Consider the following 22,789-nt stretch of genomic DNA (forward strand, 5'->3'; position numbering starts at 1 on the left):
GGAGCCGATTTGAGTGGCTGCCATTACAAGATGGCATTTGGCCCCAGCCTCGCTTGATACCATAATAAAGGTTGCAGTTCTTCCACCAGAAAACAGGATGAATTGTTGTGATCTAGCTGCCCACACTTCCCCTGACCGGCAGGGGAACTTCCTTGTGGTCTGTAATTGTCAAGGATGTTCCCCTGCTTTCTTTCCTGCCAGTGGGTCTCCAGAAAAGCAGTTAAAGTATCAAAGTATCAAAGGTTGCTAGGCAGACTCCCTATATAAGCAGCTGCAAATCAGAGCTCAGGGCCCCTTGCTTTCTGCTCTCCCTATAACCAAGAGGCTCCAATAAAGCGTGATTTGAGAAGAATCCTCGTCTGGTGGCTGTTCTTTCCTGCTGGTCAGGGAGTTCACTGCAGATATGGCTCTCTGTATGTGCTTCCATCAGTTACTAGATGAAGGCTTTATGATAACAATTAGGATTATAAGGGAATAATAGAGCAAGTAGAGTTAAACTGTGCTGGGGAATATAGAGGAGGATAAAAGAGGGAATATGGGGGGAATGAATAACATTAAAAACCTTTCAAAACAGACATATGGAAATCTATGACATTAAAGGCTTCCAAATATATAGATCAAGATAAAGAAAAATATACACATATACATAAAACATTAGTGGAGTTATTCTATCATAGGTTAGCAATGACCATTAGACAATCATAACACATGATGAAAACAGGCTGTTTCAAACCTAGATGCTTCATTTTCTTTTACAATGCTGGAAGATATCGTATAGCTACTGAAGGAGTAAATAATCATCAATTATACCTAGTTCTGAAACCTGTGAGTAAAAATAATTACTGGCTTTGCAAGACCCACCTACTGGTCCAATGGCATTAACATCATAAGAGTTACCAATCGCAAAATCAGTGGATTTAATTATCACTCAAAAAGATGAAACCTGTAACTGGCACCATTATTAGTCTAATAACTTAAAGCTAGGCAAGTAATAGGCTGGAAGAAATAAGTACAATTATTCTGATAAATGAACAAAATATTTTATATAGACTCCAATGATTTATTATAATATTTATAGACCAATGCATTTTAACACCAATCAAGAAGCTTTAATTTGCACTAGATACTGAGTGTGGTTGTTGTAACAGGTACAGTCCCCATAGACTTATATATTAAAATACTTTATCAACACTTGGTGGAACTATTTGAGAAGGATTAGGAGGTGTGGCATTGTTGGAGGAGGTGTGTCACTGGGGGCTTGTTTTGAAATTAAAATAATTCACCCACTTCTCAGTTTGCTGTCTTGGCCTGCTATTTGTGAAATAAGATGTGAGTCCTCAAATGTTCCTACTGTCATGTCTTTGATCAGCTATCATAGACTCTAACCCTCTGAAAGTATAAACATGATTAAATGGTTCATTTATTAGTTGTGTTGGCCATGGTGTTTTTGTACAATAATAGAAAAGCAACCAAGACAGTGATAAACACAGAGACACATAGTTGGTCAAGTTGAGAGATGAAGATAACTAGAGAAACCTCATGCCTAAAGTAACATGTATACCTCACCACTCCTCACAAGGCTAGAGATCAGTACACAATACTGGGGGTGGGGAGGAAGGGATGAGAGCCAGAGACAGTGGATGACTACAAGAAAACATCTAGACATAGCAGGACATCTGCACAAATGAACTCACAGTGGTTGCAATAGCATGCAGAAAACCTTTACAAGCTGAATACACGAAATCACAGCATAGAGGGGAAAATTTAGCATACAATCCCACCCCAACAATGAAGCTATTGGCAATTGGTGGCTGATGGGAAAGGGAGAATCAATCTCTGGGAATTGGACCACAGTTCAATGAAATAAGACACATCCAAGAATACGTGGGCATCACAAATTGGTCTTACTGAGTCAAAAAAAAAAAAAAAAATAAGACACAAACCTAAGTGGATAGGAAAAGAGGAATAGCACAGAAAAGAGTTGGGTCAGAGAGGTGAATATGATCAAAACCTGTTATTTGGCATCCTTAAAAAACAAAAATGAAAATAATTTTATAGTTAAAATATGGTATTTTGTCCATCTTTTAAGTACAATTCTCACCCAACATATGAACATGACCTGAAGGCTCTGGGAACCAGTTATTTTGTAAACAACTACTCATGGAGATAGTGCATTCACCCGAACAAATTTGAAACACCAATATAAATGTTACATCTTCAATGGAATCTTTGTATGAGAGTATTAATCAAATAAATTTCTTCTTCTTTCTATATTTTTCATAGTACTTTATTTTCCTGCTTCCTTACTGCCATATACTTCAGATTAGAGTCACTTGTATACTGATTTGTCTTTTCTATACCTTCTATTTTAAACCATAATGAAATTCAGGGATTTTTAATTCCTCTTTTTAGAGACAAAAACATTGACCTTTCATTGCTAAAATATCATGCATTGTTAAGTCAATATGAAAACTATAATCTCAAAGAATTAATTAAATAAAAAGTATACTTAGTGATATTTTTTATGAAAAGCCTGATATTTGCTAGGTGCTTGAAGTCATTAGAAATCTATGTATCAAAATACCAAATGACTATTAGTTTAATTTTTTTTTTGTTTTTGTTTTTTTTGTTTGTTTGTTTTGTTTTTTTGAGACAGGGTTTCTCTGTGGTTTTGTAGCCTGTCCTGGAACTAGCTCTTGTAGACCAGGCTGGTCTCGAACTCACAGATCTCCACCTGCCTCTGCCTCCCAAGTGCTGGGATTAAAGGCATGCGCCACCACAGCCCGGCTATTAGCTTAATTTTTTATTACTAACTCTGACTTTATGCTATCATGTTAAAGAAAATTTAGTGTATATTCCTTACTGATAGTTTATAACCCACATAATGAATATTATTACTGAACTAAGTATATTTTGTTTGTCTGATAGTATCTAGTACCTACCATGTAAATAAAAGCTTAATTATTCTCTAAGACCAAACTTTCCTTTGGGTTATATATTCCATTTCCCAGTTCTATTTAAACCATGAACATTCAGGAAGACCATGACCATAACTAGTAATTAGGCCATAAATTTTGCTGAGTCTGATCTCCCTTGTCAAGATCACATACTTATTTTTTGTCTTGGAAGGCACTAAAATAAACTAAAGTAGAAAAATGAGAAATCTGGCCTAGTCTTTGATCTCATTTCAAATCCTGAGATAGCAAACCCAAAGACATAAAAGACATATTGGACACTCAGAATAGAACAATATGTTACATAAAATTCTTAAAATAAATTTATATTTGTAATGTAAACTTTTAAAACTGTAATTTATTAATTTGTAGTTTATCAAGCATTTTGGTTATGCAGGTTATAAAAACTCAAAAACTTATTACTTGATATTTATTGTTTCAAATTCTTCCTTTATAACATTAAATTTCAAAAGTATTTTTTCTTAAACTGATCACATTTAAGATAGTTTATGTCTGAATTTCAGCATGAACTTTTAGGCCCTGAAACATAGAAGCTCATAGCTCTTTCTTTATGTCCTCATTTTAATATAATTTAGTATAATGACAAGATCAAGACAAAGTCTTTTTATAACACGGTGTTGATGAGAAAACAGAATCCTAAACAGATCAACTCTTTGGACGAAGTCAAATATAAGAGCAAACTTTAAGGCAGATATTCAATAGTATTATGATTTGGGAAAAATAAACTTTTCTATACTCCACTTCTTTATTTTTAAATATTAGAACAACTTTCCCACTGTATTTTGATAAGAATTGTAAGACCCAGCATTCTAGATAATCTGAATGAATAAAATATGAATTTTCAAATTATCTCCTGTTAAACTGCAACAATGTTAAATAGAAGGAAAATACCACTTGCTGAAAGAAGTCTATAATTCACCAAGAAATTGAAAATTTATGTGAGAAAACTCAGATTAATTTTACACACTATTATAATTAAATCCTTTCCCACCTTGAGACAATTTTCCATTTCCCTTGAAAATTAAATCATAACATTCTGTTTATACCTGCACTTCATTATTTTGAGTTTAAATGTAGAGTTAGTTTTGGAGCCATAGTTCCTGGAACCAACATCGGTTGCCTCAATTGTTATTTTTCTCTAAACTAAATCTTAGTAATTATTTTTTCATCTATTTATCAACATATGCTGATAGTTACCATCACATTCTTTGAAGCTGTCAGAGTACTATCATACGATAATGGCTAAGATACAGTTATCATAGGATAAATGATTAAAAAAAAAACAAACATTATGAGATGAGAAGACATGTGACTATACAAGCATATATCTCTCTCTCTCTCTCTCTCTCTCTCTCTCTCTCTCTCTCTCTTCTGTTTTTCCTTCTTTTCCAGCTCTCTGTTGTACTTCTTTTCAACTTGGCATGGTCAACAATTCTTTGAGTTCTTCAGAACCACCATTCAGCTAAGCAAGTGGTTTTACAATTCTTGAAAAGACTGGTTCAAGGAACCTGGAGTATGGACTGTGACTTTAGTTTTTAGAATGAAAGAGCAAGAAGTGCGGTTTGCATCAGGAATAGGGCACAGATTTTAAGACAGGGAGGGCAACAACTAATATAAGAATTAGAACTAAATTGCATCACAGAAAAACAGTAGAAAGATGGCAGGCAGGATGGATAAAGGAGAAGAATGGAGTGGATTTAAGGTCAACCTGGGCTGTGTAGGGAAAGCTTGTCTCACAAACAAAAACAGAAATTTCTAAATGTTTATGAAATGTGAATCTGAGGTTATAATCTGCAATAGTTTTCTAGCTTGAGTATACTCATTACACTTAAGCTAATGGTTCTTTCCAAACTATTTATAATCAAAGCACAGATAATATTCTTGGTTCACTGTTTCTCCTCTGTTAGATTCTATAATAAAACAGTAAGTGTTGCCTTTTGGTAACTGCTGAAAGATTTCACCTGTGTTAGAATTAAGGTCATCTGGCTCTGACTCAGTCCCATTTTGGCTTCCATTTCCCTGAAGAGTATTCATCGCCATTAGCTTCATCTTCTGGAGCTTCATTGCCTCAGCCATTGCTGCAGCTGTTATACCTAAATCAGAACCATCAATTTAAAAATGGGAATTATTTCTTAATGACAGAAAAATATGTGCATAGTTATTTAACAGGAATATGCTGCATGATGCAAGCAGAAAAGTAAATCACAAGTAAGCAATAAAAAATGAATATTCAAAAATGCATTTTCAACTCATAATGACTTATAACAAAGAGCATGAAAATATAATTTAAAGAGATTAAAATATAGGTCTGATTTGTAATTTAAAAAAAATAACTAAATAGGTTAAATATTGCAATCGTTTACTTGATTTTAAGTAAATAATTATTAACTACAAGAAGGGAAAGCAATCCAATACTTAATATATGTGTGTGCAAAAATGAAATTAAGAATATTTATGAACAAGACTTTTCACATATTTTTAATTTGTTGACACAATGAAAAGTTCCAATATTTATGTGCCTGTCTAATCAAATACCATCTGTATGCTGTGCAAAGGAATATCAGGGAGCAGATTCTAAATGTACTATTAACCTGGTGAAGAATCATGTCATAATAGTCTTAGAAGGAAATTGAGAAGGCCACTTGTTGGTTCCCGGCTGCCCAGCTAGCTTAGACCTGAAACAATCACAAAGAAACTGTATTATTTAAATCACTGTTTGGCCTACTAGCTCTAGACTTTTAATGGCTAACTCTTACATATAAACCCATCTCCATTAATCTGTGTATTGCCACATGGCAGTGGCTTACCTACAAAGTTTTGTCATGTCTGACTCTGGTGGTGGCTCCACGGCTTCTCTCTGACTCTGCCCTTTTTTTCTCCCAGCATTCAGCTTAGCTTTCCCTGCCTAAGTTCTGCCTTGCTATAGGTCCAAAGCAGTTTCTTTATTATTGGTAATCACAGCACACAGAGGGGAAATCATGTTCAATTTCTTCATTTAACAAAAAGAAAAGAATAAACCTTTATAGTTCAGTTACATATATAAATATAGGTGACAAAGGACCACATTTCTTAGTGGAATGTATAGATATTAAAGTTCTAAAACAGCTCTAATGTAAATGAATGAAAACCATTTAAGTTCCTTTTGCCACATTCACTCATACATTGCTGGTTCCCATTTTAGACCTTATTTCATTTGACTCAAAGTTTAGAGATATAACCTTTTCCTCCTATGCTCTTGCTTAGCTTATGATCTTCATTACAATAACATTATACTTTTATGAGTAATAAATCATGAAATCTTGTTGAGTCTCTAGAAAAGGTGGCGTCCTCAGGTGTCAACTTAGTTTTTTTCAACAAGTTGTTTATAACAGGGTACATTTAAGAAAAGAGAACACCCTTACATAGATTTCCCCCAGTGTAGCCTTGAAGACAAAATTCAGATGAAGTAGTAACAAAGTTAATTTGAGAATAATAAATTTTACTTATATATAAGAATTTCAGCATATATCAGATAACTAGAAAAGAAAGTAATGAAAGAATGATCATTTTAAAGATGAAAGCGCTATAATTACAGTTAACTACACAGACATATTTCTTTGACAAACTTTGTTGTTTTAGACATGGATTCTCAGATCAACTCTGTTATGGGGTTTCATATATGTATATGTAAAATTATATATAGTAGGTAGACTATTGATCTGAAGAAAAAGTTCACAAAAGAAAATATAAAAATGGTTAAGAAATTTCTCAGAATATGTTCATCATCTTTAGCGATTAGGGAAATGCAAGCTCAAGCAACTTTGAGAATTCATTTTACCCTTGTAAAACAGAAGTTCTTGGGTTTGTGGTAGCTACAAACTCAATCTTCATAAAATGTTGAAATTCTACTTACTTCCTAACTGAAAGCTCCCTTTTGCTTTTCCTTCCTTCCTTCCTTCCTTTCTTCCTTCCTTCCTTCCTTCCTTCCTTCCTCCCACCCTTCCTTTAATTAATTTATTCATTTATATCCCAACTTTATTTTCCCCTCCCTCCTCTCTTCCCACTAACCCCCAAACTCCCTTCTTCCCCACTCCATCTTTTTCTCCTCCGTTATTATTAAGAAATCATTAAGCCTCTCAAATATTAAAAGAGACTACTGGAAAGTGGGGTGGGGTTCAGGGGAAAGGTAGAAACCTGGTACAAGAGAAACTCCCAGGAATTTACAAGGATTACCCCAGTGATGACTCCAAGCAATAGGAATACAAGCCTTAAGGGAACATCTCCTGTGAGCAGGCAAGACTTCCTGTGAAGAGACTGGGACACTAACCAACCATATAACATTGAACATATAGTCTGTCTTGCTTCTGGGATGTGCTGGGATAAGGGTGGTACATAGATGTGAGAGTGACCAACCAATGACTATTCCAGTATCAGATCTATGCTGAGAGAGCCAGCCAACTTCTTAGACTGCCTAGAGCACCAAGGCCCAGAGTCTGGATGACCCAGAGACCTAGGAGAGAAGCAAAGTTGACTGGAGAAAAAAAAAAAAAAAAGGCAAGGTGATGGTAACTGATGATATTCTGCTGTAAACCTGCAATGGTTCCTAAACCAGTTGTCATCAAAGACTTCAACAATTGATGGAAACAGATACAGAGACCCACAACAAAACATTAGGCCAAGTTCAGGTTATCCTGCTGAAGAGAGATAGGATGGATGGTAGAAGACTGAGGGGTCAATAATATTATAAGAAAACACACAGTATCAACTAGCCTGGGCTCACAGAGATTGAACCAAAAACTCCAAAGCCCACTTACCTAGGCGCTATGAAAACCTGTGACAGATGTATTTCTTGGTCTTCTTGTGAGACTCCTAACAGTGGGAGCAGGAACTGTCTTTGAATACTTTTTTTTTGATTTTGAGATTTAGCTTTGATAATAAAAATAATACCAGAAGACACTGACCATATTGCTACCAAGGGAGTCCTATCCAGTTGTAGGGCCTATTAACCACAACAGTGTCCTTCTTGGCAATATATTTCTAAAAGCATAATGGTTGTCATACATGAGCAATCTATCTAATTGGGCTTAAAGCCTGCTCAATGCATTGGAAATTTTAACTGGTACTGGAATATACCAAAGTATCCAGGATTAGTGAGATCTTGGATAATAGAAGATATCCTTCTACCACTTTACTCAACCATAATTTGTAACTGCACTTTAAATATGTATCATTATACCCATAGATAAGTATAGCTCTAATCCTTCATCAAGCATACCTTTATATGAAGAAGATATGCTTACAGAAAAGCACAACTGGTCAATATTCATAGACCAACTCATCTCATACCCATTCCCCAGACTCAATAAATACATCTACAATACAACATCTGTACCTAATGCTCACGAACACAGTGCAAGAGAACGTAGAATGATTATAAAAGCCAGAGGCCAGGAAGTCAGTTCTGTGACATATATATCAAAAGAATATTGCTTTGTCTGATGACACATAGACTTCTGGTACATACAATCTTTCTGTATCTTCTAGTAAAAAAGCTCAGTGCTAGGAATGTGTTATGTCTCAAGACTGCTAGCCTGGACGTCTTAGAGACATACTAAAAGTAGTGGTTGGTGTCATTGTTCGTGGTTGCTCAAAAGGAAGGTCGTACATCTTAGAGGAAAATCTATTATTCTGATTTTGCTAAATGCATATATGTCCCAAGTGTTTCTAAATACATATCACTACAACCATATATTACCTTGGCTCTCATTCCTCATAAAAAAAAGGCTTATTTATGTAGTGGATAACAGAGAATATTGAAAATTACGATTAGTCAAAGTGAAAAAAATAATTTTTTAAGTTCTCAGTTACAAATGGCATATATATATATATATACACATAGATGCATATATGCATATATCACACCCTATTTCCAAGTTTCAGGAAAAGCAGACAGAAAAGAAAGACTAGTCATTCCAATTACTGATGAAATGATAATATGTACAACGTACAATAGTCTATATCTTTATTCTGTAATTACAAACATTTATTGAATTTTTTTTATTCTGAAAATAATTTGTTATTTTATAAAAGTTCAGGAAAGTCCTTGGGATGTTGTTACTAAAATAGCTAGGACCTCAATCACTATATTGAATATATATGGAGAAAGTGGACAACCTTGTCTTTTTCCTGATTTCAGTGGTATTGCTGGGAGTTTCTATCCATTTAGTTTGATTTTAGCTGTTGGCTTGCTGTATATTGCCATTATTATGTTTAGGTATGTTCCTTGTGTCCCTGCTCTCTCCAAGTCTATTTTTTTTTTTGACTATTTGTTTTCTAAAGAGATACAAAGACGGTTTGGAACTAAATAAATGCAGAGAATGAGTAAAGGGAAATTATGATTAGAATATGTTGTATGAAAAATATCTTCAATATACAAAATGAAAAAAATCTGTTCTCCCAAGAAAACCTTAAATATGCAAATTATGTATTTTCCAAACAATTTTGTTCCTTTGACTGTGTTCCTTTTTCTGGCACTGATGACCCTATATGCAATTTTACTCTGCTACTAGAAATGTAAGAAATTTTATATCCACCATGGAATATGTACCATATAATATTTTCCTGTGTCTAGCTTTTTTACCTTAGAATAACAACCTTGATATTTATCCACTGTCATAATAATATAACAAAATCATATTTTAAGTTGAGAAATATTCCAGAGTATATACTATTGATACAGAAAAATGTCTTTATGTGTTCATATCTTTATAAAAACATAAGTTGTATGTTTTGAATATCACAAGTAGTAAAATTAAAAAATAAGATATTTGTGATACTGATTTTGAATTTCATACATATATTAACAAATATATATATATAATGTTGATTGTGTTTTTCTCAGTGTTATTGAGCTTTAAAACTTCTGCACACATTTATATCATTTGGATATTAACTTTTTTCTTGGATAATAGGTCTGAAAATATTTTCTTCCACTTCATCAGTTGTCCTCTTTCTGTTTAGACTGTTTTCTTTGTTGGTCAGAAGCTTTTGAGTATGATGTAGTAACACTTGTCCATTTTGCTTTTGTTTCCTTTGCTTCTGTTGTCATTTTCAAAAAAAAATCACTACCAAGGCAAATGTCAAAAAGATTTTTCCTATGCTTTCTTCTAGAAGTTGTGTGGTATCACATTATATGTTTTAAGTTTTCAATTCATTTAGCAAACAGCTCATTTTCTCATTTCTGCTTGTGGATATCCAATTTTGCAAAGTTATTGAAGTAGGTTTAACTGACATATTTTATATTTTACACACTTTATTCTTAACTAAAATTCAACATCCGAATGTGATAAAGTCTATATTATCCTGAAGTATATTTGATCATACTTTAGGCTTAAAATGTCTGGGAATATTCTTCATGAGAAGTTCAATAAACACCTAAAATGGTCTATTAATCCTCCAGTTTTATAAATAAAAATCTCTGAAACCTTGAGATAAAGTTTGAGGTTGAGACTTAAGTTAGTAACCTGTCATTAGTTCAGGAAGTATTCCAATCTCCTGCTTTTACAATTAACACTTCCAGTACTGATACTGTATTTATGATCCTTATTTCAACTCAGAGAATTCTACAATTGATTTGTGTCATCAGAGTCACTGAACAGACGATGGGAATAAGTGTATCATATAATTTTCTCTGCTTTAATTTATTCATATTCATAAAGAATACATTAGACTGGATTATCTCAGGATGACCTTTTAAAACAATTATCCCCTTGACATTTTCTTTCTACTGTATGCATGTAGTTTCTTTAATTATTTTTATCCAAGTGCTTACCTAAATAAAAATTTCCTTGAAATATTTTCACTAGAAAAAGAATACTTGATTTACAAATATACTAGATATATAGTCATTGAACTACAAGTTTACTGTCAGGGTATCTGTCACTTGTAGTAAAATGTAAAAACACAAAAATGCATTTGTTTTTGTTGTTGTTTTGGGAGACAGAAATCTTAAAGCTGGTTAGTTAGCATGATTTGAGTGATCTATGAAGAGTTGGATAAGGAAAGAACATGATCAAAATATATTTAAAAAATGAAAAATTTATAAAGGTAAAACATGTAAAAAACACAAAATAAACAGCACAACAAAACCATATATATGAGTGCACAAAAGTGTTTTCTTCTTTTTTCTGTTTTTTCCCTTTTTTTGACAGTCATGTTTGGTTCTATTCCTGTGTCTCTGGGCTGTCCACCCTCTTGTTCCTGGCCAACCAGGCATTGTCAGGCGTAGGCTCCCTCTTATGGCATGGGGCTAAATTTGGACCAGTCATTGGTTGACCACTCCCACAAGTTCTGTGCTACCATCACATGAGCACATCTTACAAGCAGGAGAAATTATAGGTTCAAGTTTTTGTGGTTGTGCTGATGTCCCAGTCCCACTGTTGTGAGCCTTGCTGGTTATACAAGATAACAAGTTCAGACTCTGTATCCTCTATTACTGGGAGATTTCTCTAGGGTTACTCATAAATTCCAGGAAGTTTCCACTGCACTATTGCTCCCCAAATGTCCCCCAGTTCTAACTGTCTTTCCCAGTAATCTTTTCCTCCATTATACAGTTGATTCCTCCTGTTCCCATCCCATCCAGCCCACAGTTCACTTACAAAATCTATTCTATTTCCCCTTCCCAGCGAGATCTACTCCCTATCCTCCCAGAGCCCAGCATGTTGCTCAGCCTCTCTAAGTCTGTGAATTGTAAAATTAGCCTTTAATGGCTAATATCCACATATAAGTTAGTACCATGCTTTTTTTTCTTTCTGGATATGGGTGAAGATGATTTTTTTTTCTAGTTCCATCCATTTGTCTGCAAACTTCATTGATGTCATTGTTTTTTACAACTGAGTAATACTCTATTGTGAAATTTACCACATTTTCTTTATCCATTTTTCAGTTGAGGGACATCTAGACTATTTGCAGTTTCTGGATATTATAAATAAATCTTCTCTGAACATAATGGTGTAATGAATGATCTTTAGAGTATATGCCTAAGAGTGGTATAGTTAGTTAGATATTGAGAGTTTTAAATTTCTGAGGAACTACCATATTGATTTCCATAGTGACTGCACAAGTTTGTATTCCCACCAGCAATGAAGGTATGTTCCTCTTCCTCCACATCCTCTCCAGCATGAAATGCCATTTGTGTTCTTGAACTTGGCCATTTTGACTGGTGTAAGATGGAATCTCAGAGTCATTTTGATTCATATTTCTCTGATGGTTAATCATGATGAACATTTCTTTAAGTGTATTTTGGCCATTTGAGATTCCTCTGTTGGAAATTCTCTGTTCAAATTGGAACTCCATTTTTTTTCTTATAATGGAAACATTTAATTAAGAGAGCTTGATTACTGTTTCATATGTTCAGGCCATCGCCGTCATGGTGGAGAACATGACAACAAGCAGGAAGACATGGTGCTGGAGGAGTAGCCAAGCCATATCTTGCAGGCAACAAGAAGTTGACTGAGTGTCACACTGAGCGAAGCTTAAACAAAAGAGACCTCAAAGTCCATGTCCATAGTGAAACCCTTCCAAAAACAAGGATATACCTACTCCAACAAAGCCACAACTCCCAAAAGTGCCTTACATTCAAACTTCCACCATAATGTAAATTGTTTCTATATGTTCCTTTCACATGGTTTTAGTTTTATCATAGTATTTTTATTTCTTTTTATATTACTTTATAAATAATACCAATCAAAATTTCACTTCCTCCCCCTCCTCCCATTTCCTTCCTGCTTCTCCATACACCCTCCCCCTCCAGTCCTGAGAGAGGGCAAGGTACCCTGCCCTGTGGGAAGTCCAAGGCCCTCCCCCCTCCATCCAGGCTTAGGAAGATATGAATACAATTAGAATAGGATCCCAAAAAGCCAGTACATGCAGTAGAGATAAATCCCAGTGCCATTATTATTGGCTGCTCAGTCTGCCCCAATTGTCAGCTACATTCAGAGGGTCCAGTTTGATCCCATGCTCATTCAGTCCCAGTCCAGCTGGATTTATTGAGTTCCCATTAGCTCAGGCACACTGTCTCAGTGGGAAGACCAACCCCTCGAGGTCCTGACTTCCTTGCTCATATTCCCTGTCTCCCTCCTTCCGCTTTTCAACTGGACCTTGGGAGCTCAGTCCAGTGCTCTGATGTGGGTCTCTGTGTCTATCTCCATCTGTCAGATGAAGGTTCTATAGTGATATTCAAGATAGTCATCAGTCTGACTACTGGACAAGACCAGTTCAGATACCCTCTCCTCCACTGCCCAGGGTCCTAGCTGGGGTTATCCCCATGGACTCCTGGGAACCCCTCCAGATCCAAGCCTTTTGCCAAAATGGTTCTCTCAATTAAGAAATCCCCTTCCCTGCGCCCATATCCATCCTTCCTCCATCTCAACCATTCCACTCCCCCAAGCTCTTCCCAACCTTCCCCTTCTCCCTTCTCTCTTCCCCTTTCTCCTTCCCTCCATCCCAACATAACTCCTATGCTCCAAATTTTTGCCTGGCCATCGTGTCTGCTTTCAATTTTCAGGAGGATCTATATATGTTTTTCTATGGGTCGGAACCTCATTTTAAATTGAACTGATTGGTTTTTTGATGACTAGTTTCTTGAATTCTTTATATATTTTAGATATTAGCCTTCTGTCAGATGTGGAGTTAATAAAAATGTTTTCCTACCCTATAGGATGCCATTTGAAATGATTCTTAGTGATATAATACTCATATATCTGTGTCTAGTATAATCATCATCAGGGAGGCAACTGATGGTATCAGATGCAAATACCAATAGAGAACCACTAGGCTGAGCCAGGGGAACCCAAAAGAAGACAGGGATGAAGGATTGTAGGAGCCAGAGGGGTGGAGAACACCAGGAGTATAACAGGAGAACATGGCTCACAAATTCAACTAAGCAGGGCCCCTCGCAGGGCTCACAGGGTCTGAAGTGACAATCAGGGACCCTGTATGGGTCTGAGATAGGTTTGCTGCATATACATTATGGTTGTATAGCTTGATGTTCATGTGGGACTCCTAAGAGTTGGAGTGGAGGAGGGCTAACTTTTATCCTTTTGCCTGTGCTTAGAACGCTTGTACTCCTACTGTTGTCTCTTCCTGCCTTAATATGAGGGTTGTGCTAGTTTTATTTTAATTTGTTATGCCATATTTGGTTGATATCCCTGAGAGGACTGACTATTGTTTTAATTTTTTTTTATTTGTTTGTAAAAGGGAAATGGAGAACTAGATCTCGGGGAGGGGAGGAGAGTGAAGAAAGGGGGAAAGTGTGGTTAGCATATAATGTATGAGAGAAAAATAAAAAAAAATCATAGTGATTTGAAAAGTACCAAGGAAATATAAACTTCCTAATCACTTATACTTTGACCACCAGTTAAGATTAGTTTCCAAGCTTTCACACCTAATCTATGAACAAGTAAATTATCTGAAGTCGATCCATGAATAATGAAATCTTCAGATTTACACATAATTAAATGAAATGGTGAGTCAGTTCCTAGAAATATGTTTTATATTTGAAAACAATATTTAATTATATTAACAGTCAAGGTATTCTAATTAATAATGTATCTGCCAAAAGAAAAACAGTTTAGATCATCACATGATTTCAATCTACTTTTCAAGTTCTGTGTGATGACTTGTGTGTTATTTGCAAACAAAGTTGCTTTGAGTAAACTATGATGTACTAAAACACCTATGAAATTCTCTTTTAATAAATGATGAAGATATAAATCTTCTAGGCATATATTTTATTTAGGTTTATTTTTATCAGATGCTCCAAACTCTGTGTAGGAAAACAAAACAAAACAAAAACACCACTTAGACCTTAAAACATCAGAACACAGTAAATGGAAACCTGTAAGTATCAAAAAGTATAAACCATTACAGAAACACAAACTTTAAAAATGTCAAAAACAAGTAATCTAAAAGCATTTGACTATGCATGAGTTATCCAAACCAATTTGATACATGAACAATATAATCCCTGCACTTAATGTTCAGGAAATATCCTAGAATAGGAGATGGAAAGATTTTAAGAGTCAGAGCATTGGTGGTGATGCTGCAAAATAGAATATTTCTGTGTGCCAGGGAAACTGCACCTATGAAATTTTAACAATATAATTGCCTAAAGAAAACTTTTATCGTGATAGCAATACTTGACATGCAAGTGTAGATGGACAAAACCTTACAAAATCTCATCCTTAGATGAAGATGGACAGAAAGTAACAGTCTTCTCCAGTTAAGTGTCTTCTGCCATGTTACAAAATAGCAAGTTGTCGGTCATCCTAAACATATATACATATAAATAAAACTAAAGAATGTCAGCAGGATAGATATATGGATGCATAGACAGACAGACAGATTGATATAGTTTCTGTATGTGGATGGAAAGATAGAGATAGATTTATCTATGTAACAGCAGTAAAGAAAAGGTGGCTGTGAAATTCAAAGTGTGGGTGTAGGAAAGGAATTAGAATGGGGGAGGGAAGAGAGAAAATAATGTAAATATAGTACTCACGTATGAAACTGTCAAAAATCAAGAGTAAAAATATACATAAGCAAGTAACTAAATAAATAAAATAGTCACTAAAAATAAACTAAATGAAAAGAATGAAAGTGAAGAGAAGGCACTTGCAAGGGATTACAGATCAACATTGCAGTAAATCTTCTGGACACCATTCAGTTATAAACATAATACTGATTTTTAATATTGAGAAAAAGCTTGACAAACTATAACCAGAGGTAGACTAAATAGTAGATATAACCAGATAAAACTTACATTTAACCTTGAAATGGCATTGGCAATAGTTATCACATATGTATACATATATATCACATATATGTATAAATACATAAAAATTTTGCAGACTTAGTTAATATGCAGATAGATATTAAAAAAGGATACAGTCAGTATGTATTCACATTCAACTTACCCTTCAAAGATGACAGATTAGACGATATATAATAAGACAGTGAATTTTAATTTCAGAATGGAGTCAGAGAGGAAAATGACAATTAATAAAGGTTGGCAAAGCATTGTAGAGTGCAACCAAAACATAGCTTAGAAGGCTGGCTGCAATTTTGAACAAATTACTGTGGCCTTAAATGCCTGTCAAAATTCCCAGTTGCTAAGCAACTATGTATTTACTTTGTACAGCTTTGTCCAAGCAAAATAATAAGGATGAAACAATATGAAAGTCTAAAATCTTCTCAAATACTCCTATTACATCTGCTCTTAAACACTTATAAGAAGCAATGCATCACTCCTATTTTTATAAGCATTTTAAATCTGTGTTGTATTGACTATCGATTCTACAAAATGTGCAAATGACTGTTTCTTTTTAAATAAACAATGTTTAGATTGGAAATAAAGGTGTCCAAAGGCCAATCTAATCTGTACTAGGTCCATAAAGAGAAAACTGTGTCTGGCATTACCTAAACAAATACTTGCTCAAATTCTGTATACTTCATCACTCTGTATGCACCATAGCCTCAGAAGTGACATTGGTCAAGGCACAGACACTGAGTTGTGGAATTTTAAAAAGCAACTATTATTGCAATTTGGGTTTGCATCCAGGTGCACTAGATCTCATTTATCTTCTTTGCTTTATTTAGTTTTTGGGGTTTTTTTGTTATCATTATTGATTTTTCTTTTGACACTGGATCTTATTCTGCAGTTTAGGCTAAACTGGAATCCCTATGAACTCAAAACAGTCTTCCTGCCTCAGCCTTTCAAGTGATGTGGTAACTGCTAGCCATTATTCCTGATTTCTATGTTTCTTAGTGTAGAATATTTCAAAGCAGCTTAAATGCAATATTTATCATCTTAGAATAGAATTGCTCTAAATACGGTAGCATGATAGGGAATCACAATTTGAAACATATTACACTAATTAGACCTCTTACATGGATACAAGGTCAGTCAAACTCAAATTCTTGGGTACTTTTGTTCCTTGTATTTGAATATTTTCTGAGTAACAATTATTTACACTTGTTACTTCCATTACCATGTTAAAATAAAAATGTTCTAGATTTCTATATTTAATCCTTACAAAATTATCAATTAATTTATTGATAACAATTAAAGGCTATCTTATTTTAAGAAAATTTGAACCATATTAACTTTTGAACAGCAAAATGATACTTTTTATGGTATTATATACCTTCCAAGGCAATCCATTAGACATTCTTCTACAGTTTTACAAGATGAAATAAATTTTTCTTTAAAAAGCAAGTATAGAAAGAACGCTATTTATTTCCTGCTAGAAATAGAATGAATTGAAAAATTAGCCTCAAATTAAAAATATGTCTTTAGTCTAAAATGAAACTGCTGTTTTAGCTTCTATGTAGCAGCTAAAAAGAATTCAAATGTTCTTTGTGTTTGTCAAAAAGTATCAGACCACCACTATGAAAATATTAAAAATCAGTAATGCTCTACATTCTAGAAAGGAAATTGGCTTCCCGAAGATTACTACCTCTTGTACATTTTAGGAAGCAGTCTTTCCTTAAACATATCCAAAAACTGTCAGAGAATCAATCATGTAGTCAGTTCTCCATTTGTCAGAATACTTGCTCTCTAGCATGTTGGCTGCCCTAAAAAAAAAAAAAAAAAAAAAAAAAAAAAAAAAAAAAAACCCTACTACTTCAATATTTTGCTATTTTAATTCAACACTGTAACACTTTTTCTTTAAGTATTTATATTATAATTAAAACAGAAAATAGGAGAAACAGAAATGTTTAAGTATATGTCATGTACACCACACATATATTACATAGATGAAGTATAAATATGAATATGTGTTCTATACTCTATACTCACATCAAATAATATGGTAATGCACAGACAGATATTTGAAATAGCCACATGATTAAATGCACATGAATTCTTTGGAAAAGTAAACAAAAATCATAAAATATTAATCTGGTCTTGAGTCTTTCATGAACATAAGAGCATTTTTCAAAGCCTATTTTAACCTGCCAATTAATTATAATGCCATTTAATTATAATATATTATAACTTTTAAAACTCCTCTTACTTTAATAGCTATATATATAAAAAATTAGACATTGCTACTTTGGTATTAAAATTGTCCACTAAGTTTCTATAAGCAGAAAAATAAGTCTTATAGAATTTGATGACTAAGTAGTATATATCATACCAGTATTTCTTTAAGCAGAGTTATTACTATTCTAAAAGTAGTAACATTTCTTGAAAAGTTGGAGTTTGGAACATTAGCTATTGTCTCAAAAATATGAAATCATAATCACTTTTTACTGCAATTTTTGTGGAAATTATCCACATCAATTAAGGCAAAAATATAACCTGTTTGAACTGTAGGCATCTAGTATTTCATTATTTCATATTAAAATGAATAGGTGCAACGAGTATACTGATCTCTTCCCTTGATTCTCAAAAATGAGTAATGAAAATTAATTTTCTCTTGAGAATAATAGAAAAATAGGAATAAAAATATAATTAGGCCAGATCATTAATAAACAAAAGAACCAGAATTCCCTCTCACACACTTATATTCACATGCAGCAAGGATACTGAGTAGAACTAGTGAAGACTACGTGATTTATAATGTCACACATTCTTTTGGCTCACCACAATTCTGTTATAGTCTTATTAACAATAAATTCAGAAAGAGATACAAACCATTTTACTTTTGCAACCAATAGCTTCAGGTTGCTAAGGGGGCACAGTAACTCAAAGAGATCAAATGAAAGAAAGGCCATAAAGGAATTTATCTTTTTTTTTCCTTACTCTATTTTTTTAGTCCTAATTCCAAACATTTTGGTGATAATATATTTGACCTCAATACTGCCATAGCAAGAAATGAACAAACAATACACAACTGGGAGATAGATGAGGACGAAATGGCCTAACAAAATGAAAGAAACACTATACATTTTGATGCTGATTAAGGAGTTCATTCTTTTATGGATTTCCAAATTTCTGTAACTATTTCACATCAATTCATTTATGTTCAGAACCTATTTGTTACAGGAAACCATTATAATTAACCAAACACTGTTTTGTTAGTTTCATTCATTTGATTTGTGCCCTCTGCCATTTTGTCTTGGGTCTTTGATGTTGTTTAAAGGACATGCTTTAAGAAAGATTATAGCAACTTGTTCAAACAGTGGACGTAAATAATGGGCTGTCCATAGTCAAATGCATATTTTCAAGGTGAGCTATCCCATCACTCCTTCTGTTGAAGGTCCCAGTAATAAAAAGCATTTAGCTCAGTAGAATTATACTAAAAATTTATATTTAATATTTTTAAAATGTTGTATATCACAGATAATGTTAACATTTTCTAAAAGTATGTTTTCATTTTGTCTGGTTCATAACAAAGTATAGGAATGCTAAAAATGCCACATAAAATAACAGTTATACAGAAGATACATTTGGCTTTTTTGTTCCAATTGTGGCTACCAATAATTACACTCCAGCATTATATTTCCAAAGCTGTTTGTAAGCAGCTTTACTCAACATTGTTCCACTACCAGTGCAAATAGGATATACAAGAGCAGTTTAATTCCAATGAACTACATTCTTCTCAACAAGGCTATTGGAAAACTTCTTTCTGAATAATCTTCTGTCCAATTTTTCTTCAGTATAGGTTGTGTGCTTTTATTAGCAGTGTTCTCACAAAGAAATGTTTTCACATTCCTTAAATATATCAAGCCCTTCTTGTAATCTACACAATGAAGTTCTAAATTAGAATCTGGTATTTAAAAATGCCTCAAATCTGACTATGCCCATTTTTATGTAGAATATCTACTCTTTTCCTCCACATATTCAGCACTCTAGCTAGTCTTAACCCTTTTGCCCACATGAACTTGGATTTATCTTCATATTTCTGTTGATTTGTCATTTTGCCCCATAATATTTTCATCTCTAAGATGCATTTTTAGCCTAACCAGTCTTTAAAATATTACTTTTGATATTAAATTGAAATTTTGCTTTATTCTAACAACTATATATAATGTTTCATTATTTGAATTTTTCTAGAGTACTCTATAAAGACATATGAATATTTATCACTCTTCTGATTTTTATTATGATTATATTTATGTTTCACCTCAAAGAAAACAAAGGCTGCAATAACTGCTGTTGCATACTTACTAAAAGCTACTCAATTTTATGCTTTCAGGGTGATCTAGAATACTTTTTCAGGGACAAAGCATTGTTGAAATAATAATAAATTACTATTCCATAAAACAAAGTGTCTAAAAAGAAGACATAGAGTCCTACAATATTCAGACAGGAGACATACACATGGATAAAATGTATTTAAAATGTAATTTATTTTTTAATTTAATCATCATTTGTTGTTATATTTCCGTTGTTTTTAATCAAACATGACCATTTCTTTATGCTCTATTTATTCAATTACATAAGGAATAAAATGTATCACCTTTCCAAAGCGTATTACTGTTTTAAACAAAATTTCATTTTTAATATATAAGTTTAAAGAAGTATTTGCCCCTCACTAACCACAGAGTGGCTCTAACTGGTAAGAAGAAAATTGCATTACAAATGAGCAACTACCTGTTATCAAATTACAAGGCATTTTCTTCAAAGACCTAAAGAGCTAGCAGACTGACCAGTTAACATGTTCAACTGACCTGCGGGGAATTTTTTTCCCCAGTTAATAGCATCTAAAGAATGCTTCCTTTGATTCTTGTCTCTGACACAAAAATGATTGTCCCATTTAACTACCCTTCTATCACATATATCAGAGAATCCTATTTACTCAGACACTACTGGAACATTAAAACACAATAGAATGATTGTCTCTAGAAGAAAAATTTAAAGATAGAATTTTTTTAACCCCAAAAGGGGGTTGACATCAAAAGCTAACTTTAATAGATGTTTGACTAAGGTCATACTCCTAGGAAATGGAACACTGAAGATGAAAGAAAAGAAATAGGTTTGGCTTTTGATCTCAGCCAAATCCATTTGGCATTGTTTAGCTTTTATATAATACTTCAGTTTTAGGTGATATTATGACTGAAATGAATTGGCTTTCTTCTTGAAGCCTTAATAGCTATGTATTACTTTGGCAGTTAGCAGTTTAGTAAAACAGTTCTTACTCTGTGATCTGCAAGTGCAATGTTAGTGGTAAACATACTTTTTTAAAATTTCATTTCAACATCCCAAATAAGATACTTTGGTATATTTACAAAAGTGTAAAGTGAAATATAAAATTAATGTAAAAATTAAATTCTATGAAATGTTTTTTCCACAGAAAACCAGGACTGGAGTCATTAATATTTATAATGCCAAAGGTCCCACTCTAACAGCCATTATTTGAATGCACATTTTCCATGAGCAAGCAGGTTTGATTGCTATGTTACAGTTTGCATGAGATGGAGCCAATGTATGGGAGAGAAAAAAATCTGCAATTGTATGTCAAGCATTTTTATATAAAAATGTACAAAATTCTGTGAAAATGAAAGTTCAGTTGTAACACTTTTAAAATTAGAAAAGTTAAAGTGGTATAGATTGAACAAATCACCCTTAAACTTCAAGATTCTGTTCCAAGTTCTGTTTTAAATATTAGAATTCTAGAACAAAGAAAAATGGTTAGTTCTGTGAATTGGTTAATTCACAAAACTGAGGCAAACATTTAATGAGGTTTCTAAATCAGTGATGCAGCATTTTTAAGACGTTTAAAAAGATTTATAATATTAAATTTATGGAATGCTTGTCCCGAAAACAAATTTCTCCTGAAATTATGTTTTTTCCCCTAAAGTTCAGATAATTACTATAAAAGATTAGGGTACCATGTCTTATCTCTGAAGCACAAAGCCCAATTTAAATGAGAATGTAGAGTCTCCAATTAATAAATTAGCAAATTTTTGAAAAGAAATAGAATAGTCAAAAACTATCATAAATATCTCAATTTTATTACAAAGATAGATCGATGGTTATTATGTCTGACTAGCCTCCAAAAAATAGGTTGTCAATCAAAATCATTAAAAATTCTGTGCATTAAAAAATGACTGCAAATGTCATCATCCAGCAACGGATGCGATCTGATACAGAGATGCACAGCCAAACATTAGGCAGAGCCAGGGGAGCACCTACAGAAGACAGGGAGGGAGTATTATAAGAGCCAGAGGGGTTGAGGACACCAAGAGAGCATGGCCCACAACATCCACTAACCAAGGTTCATTGGGCTCACAGAGACTGAGGTGACAAACATGGACTCAATATAGGTCTGAGTTATGTTCTCTGCATACATGCTGTGGTTGCTTAGCTTTGATTTCTTGATAGACTCCCAACAGTGGGAGTGAGGGTATCTCTAACTCTTTTACCTGTATTTGGGTTCCTTTTCCTCTTACTGGGTTGCCTCATCCAATCTTGATATGAGAGTTTGTGCATATTCTTATTGTAACATTATACCATTTTTCTTTAATATTCCAGGAAGGCTTGCTTTATTTTGGGAGGGTGAAGAAGAGGGTTTGGGGAAAACGGAAAATGGAAAGTGGGTGCAGAAATGGGAGAAGTGTCTTGCCAACCCTAAGGTGGCTCCCTTAACTAAGATATATGCTTCCCTGCTCCCCTATCCAACCTTCCTTTATCCCAATCATCATGTTTCCCCAAGTTCCCCCAATCCTCCCCTTCTCACTTTTCTCTCCCCATCCCCCCTTATTCCCATCCCACCCCACACCCAAGATCCTAATTTTCTCCCCGGCAATTTTGTCTACTTCCCATAGCCAAGAGGATAACTATATGATTTTTCTTGGGTTCACCTTCTTATTTAGCTTCTTTAGGT

The 22,789-nt window shown here is 33.9% G+C and overlaps 1 protein-coding gene across 1 annotated transcript in view; it reads right to left on the reverse strand.

The window, feature by feature from the left end:
* Positions 1–22,789, reverse strand: part of Dach2 (dachshund family transcription factor 2) — a 537,829-nt gene that overhangs the window by 184,682 nt on the left and 330,358 nt on the right. Inside the window, exon 4 of the mRNA XM_050130221.1 lies at positions 4,937–5,068. Within this exon, the coding sequence (XP_049986178.1) occupies positions 4,937–5,068 (132 nt within the window). The remainder of the gene's footprint in view (positions 1–4,936; positions 5,069–22,789) is intronic.

The sequence above is a fragment of the Alexandromys fortis genome, unplaced genomic scaffold (genome assembly GCF_014885135.2).
Source record: "Alexandromys fortis isolate MF-2015 unplaced genomic scaffold, M_Fortis_MF-2015_v1.1 scaffold_230, whole genome shotgun sequence".
Taxonomy (NCBI): domain Eukaryota; kingdom Metazoa; phylum Chordata; class Mammalia; order Rodentia; family Cricetidae; genus Alexandromys; species Alexandromys fortis.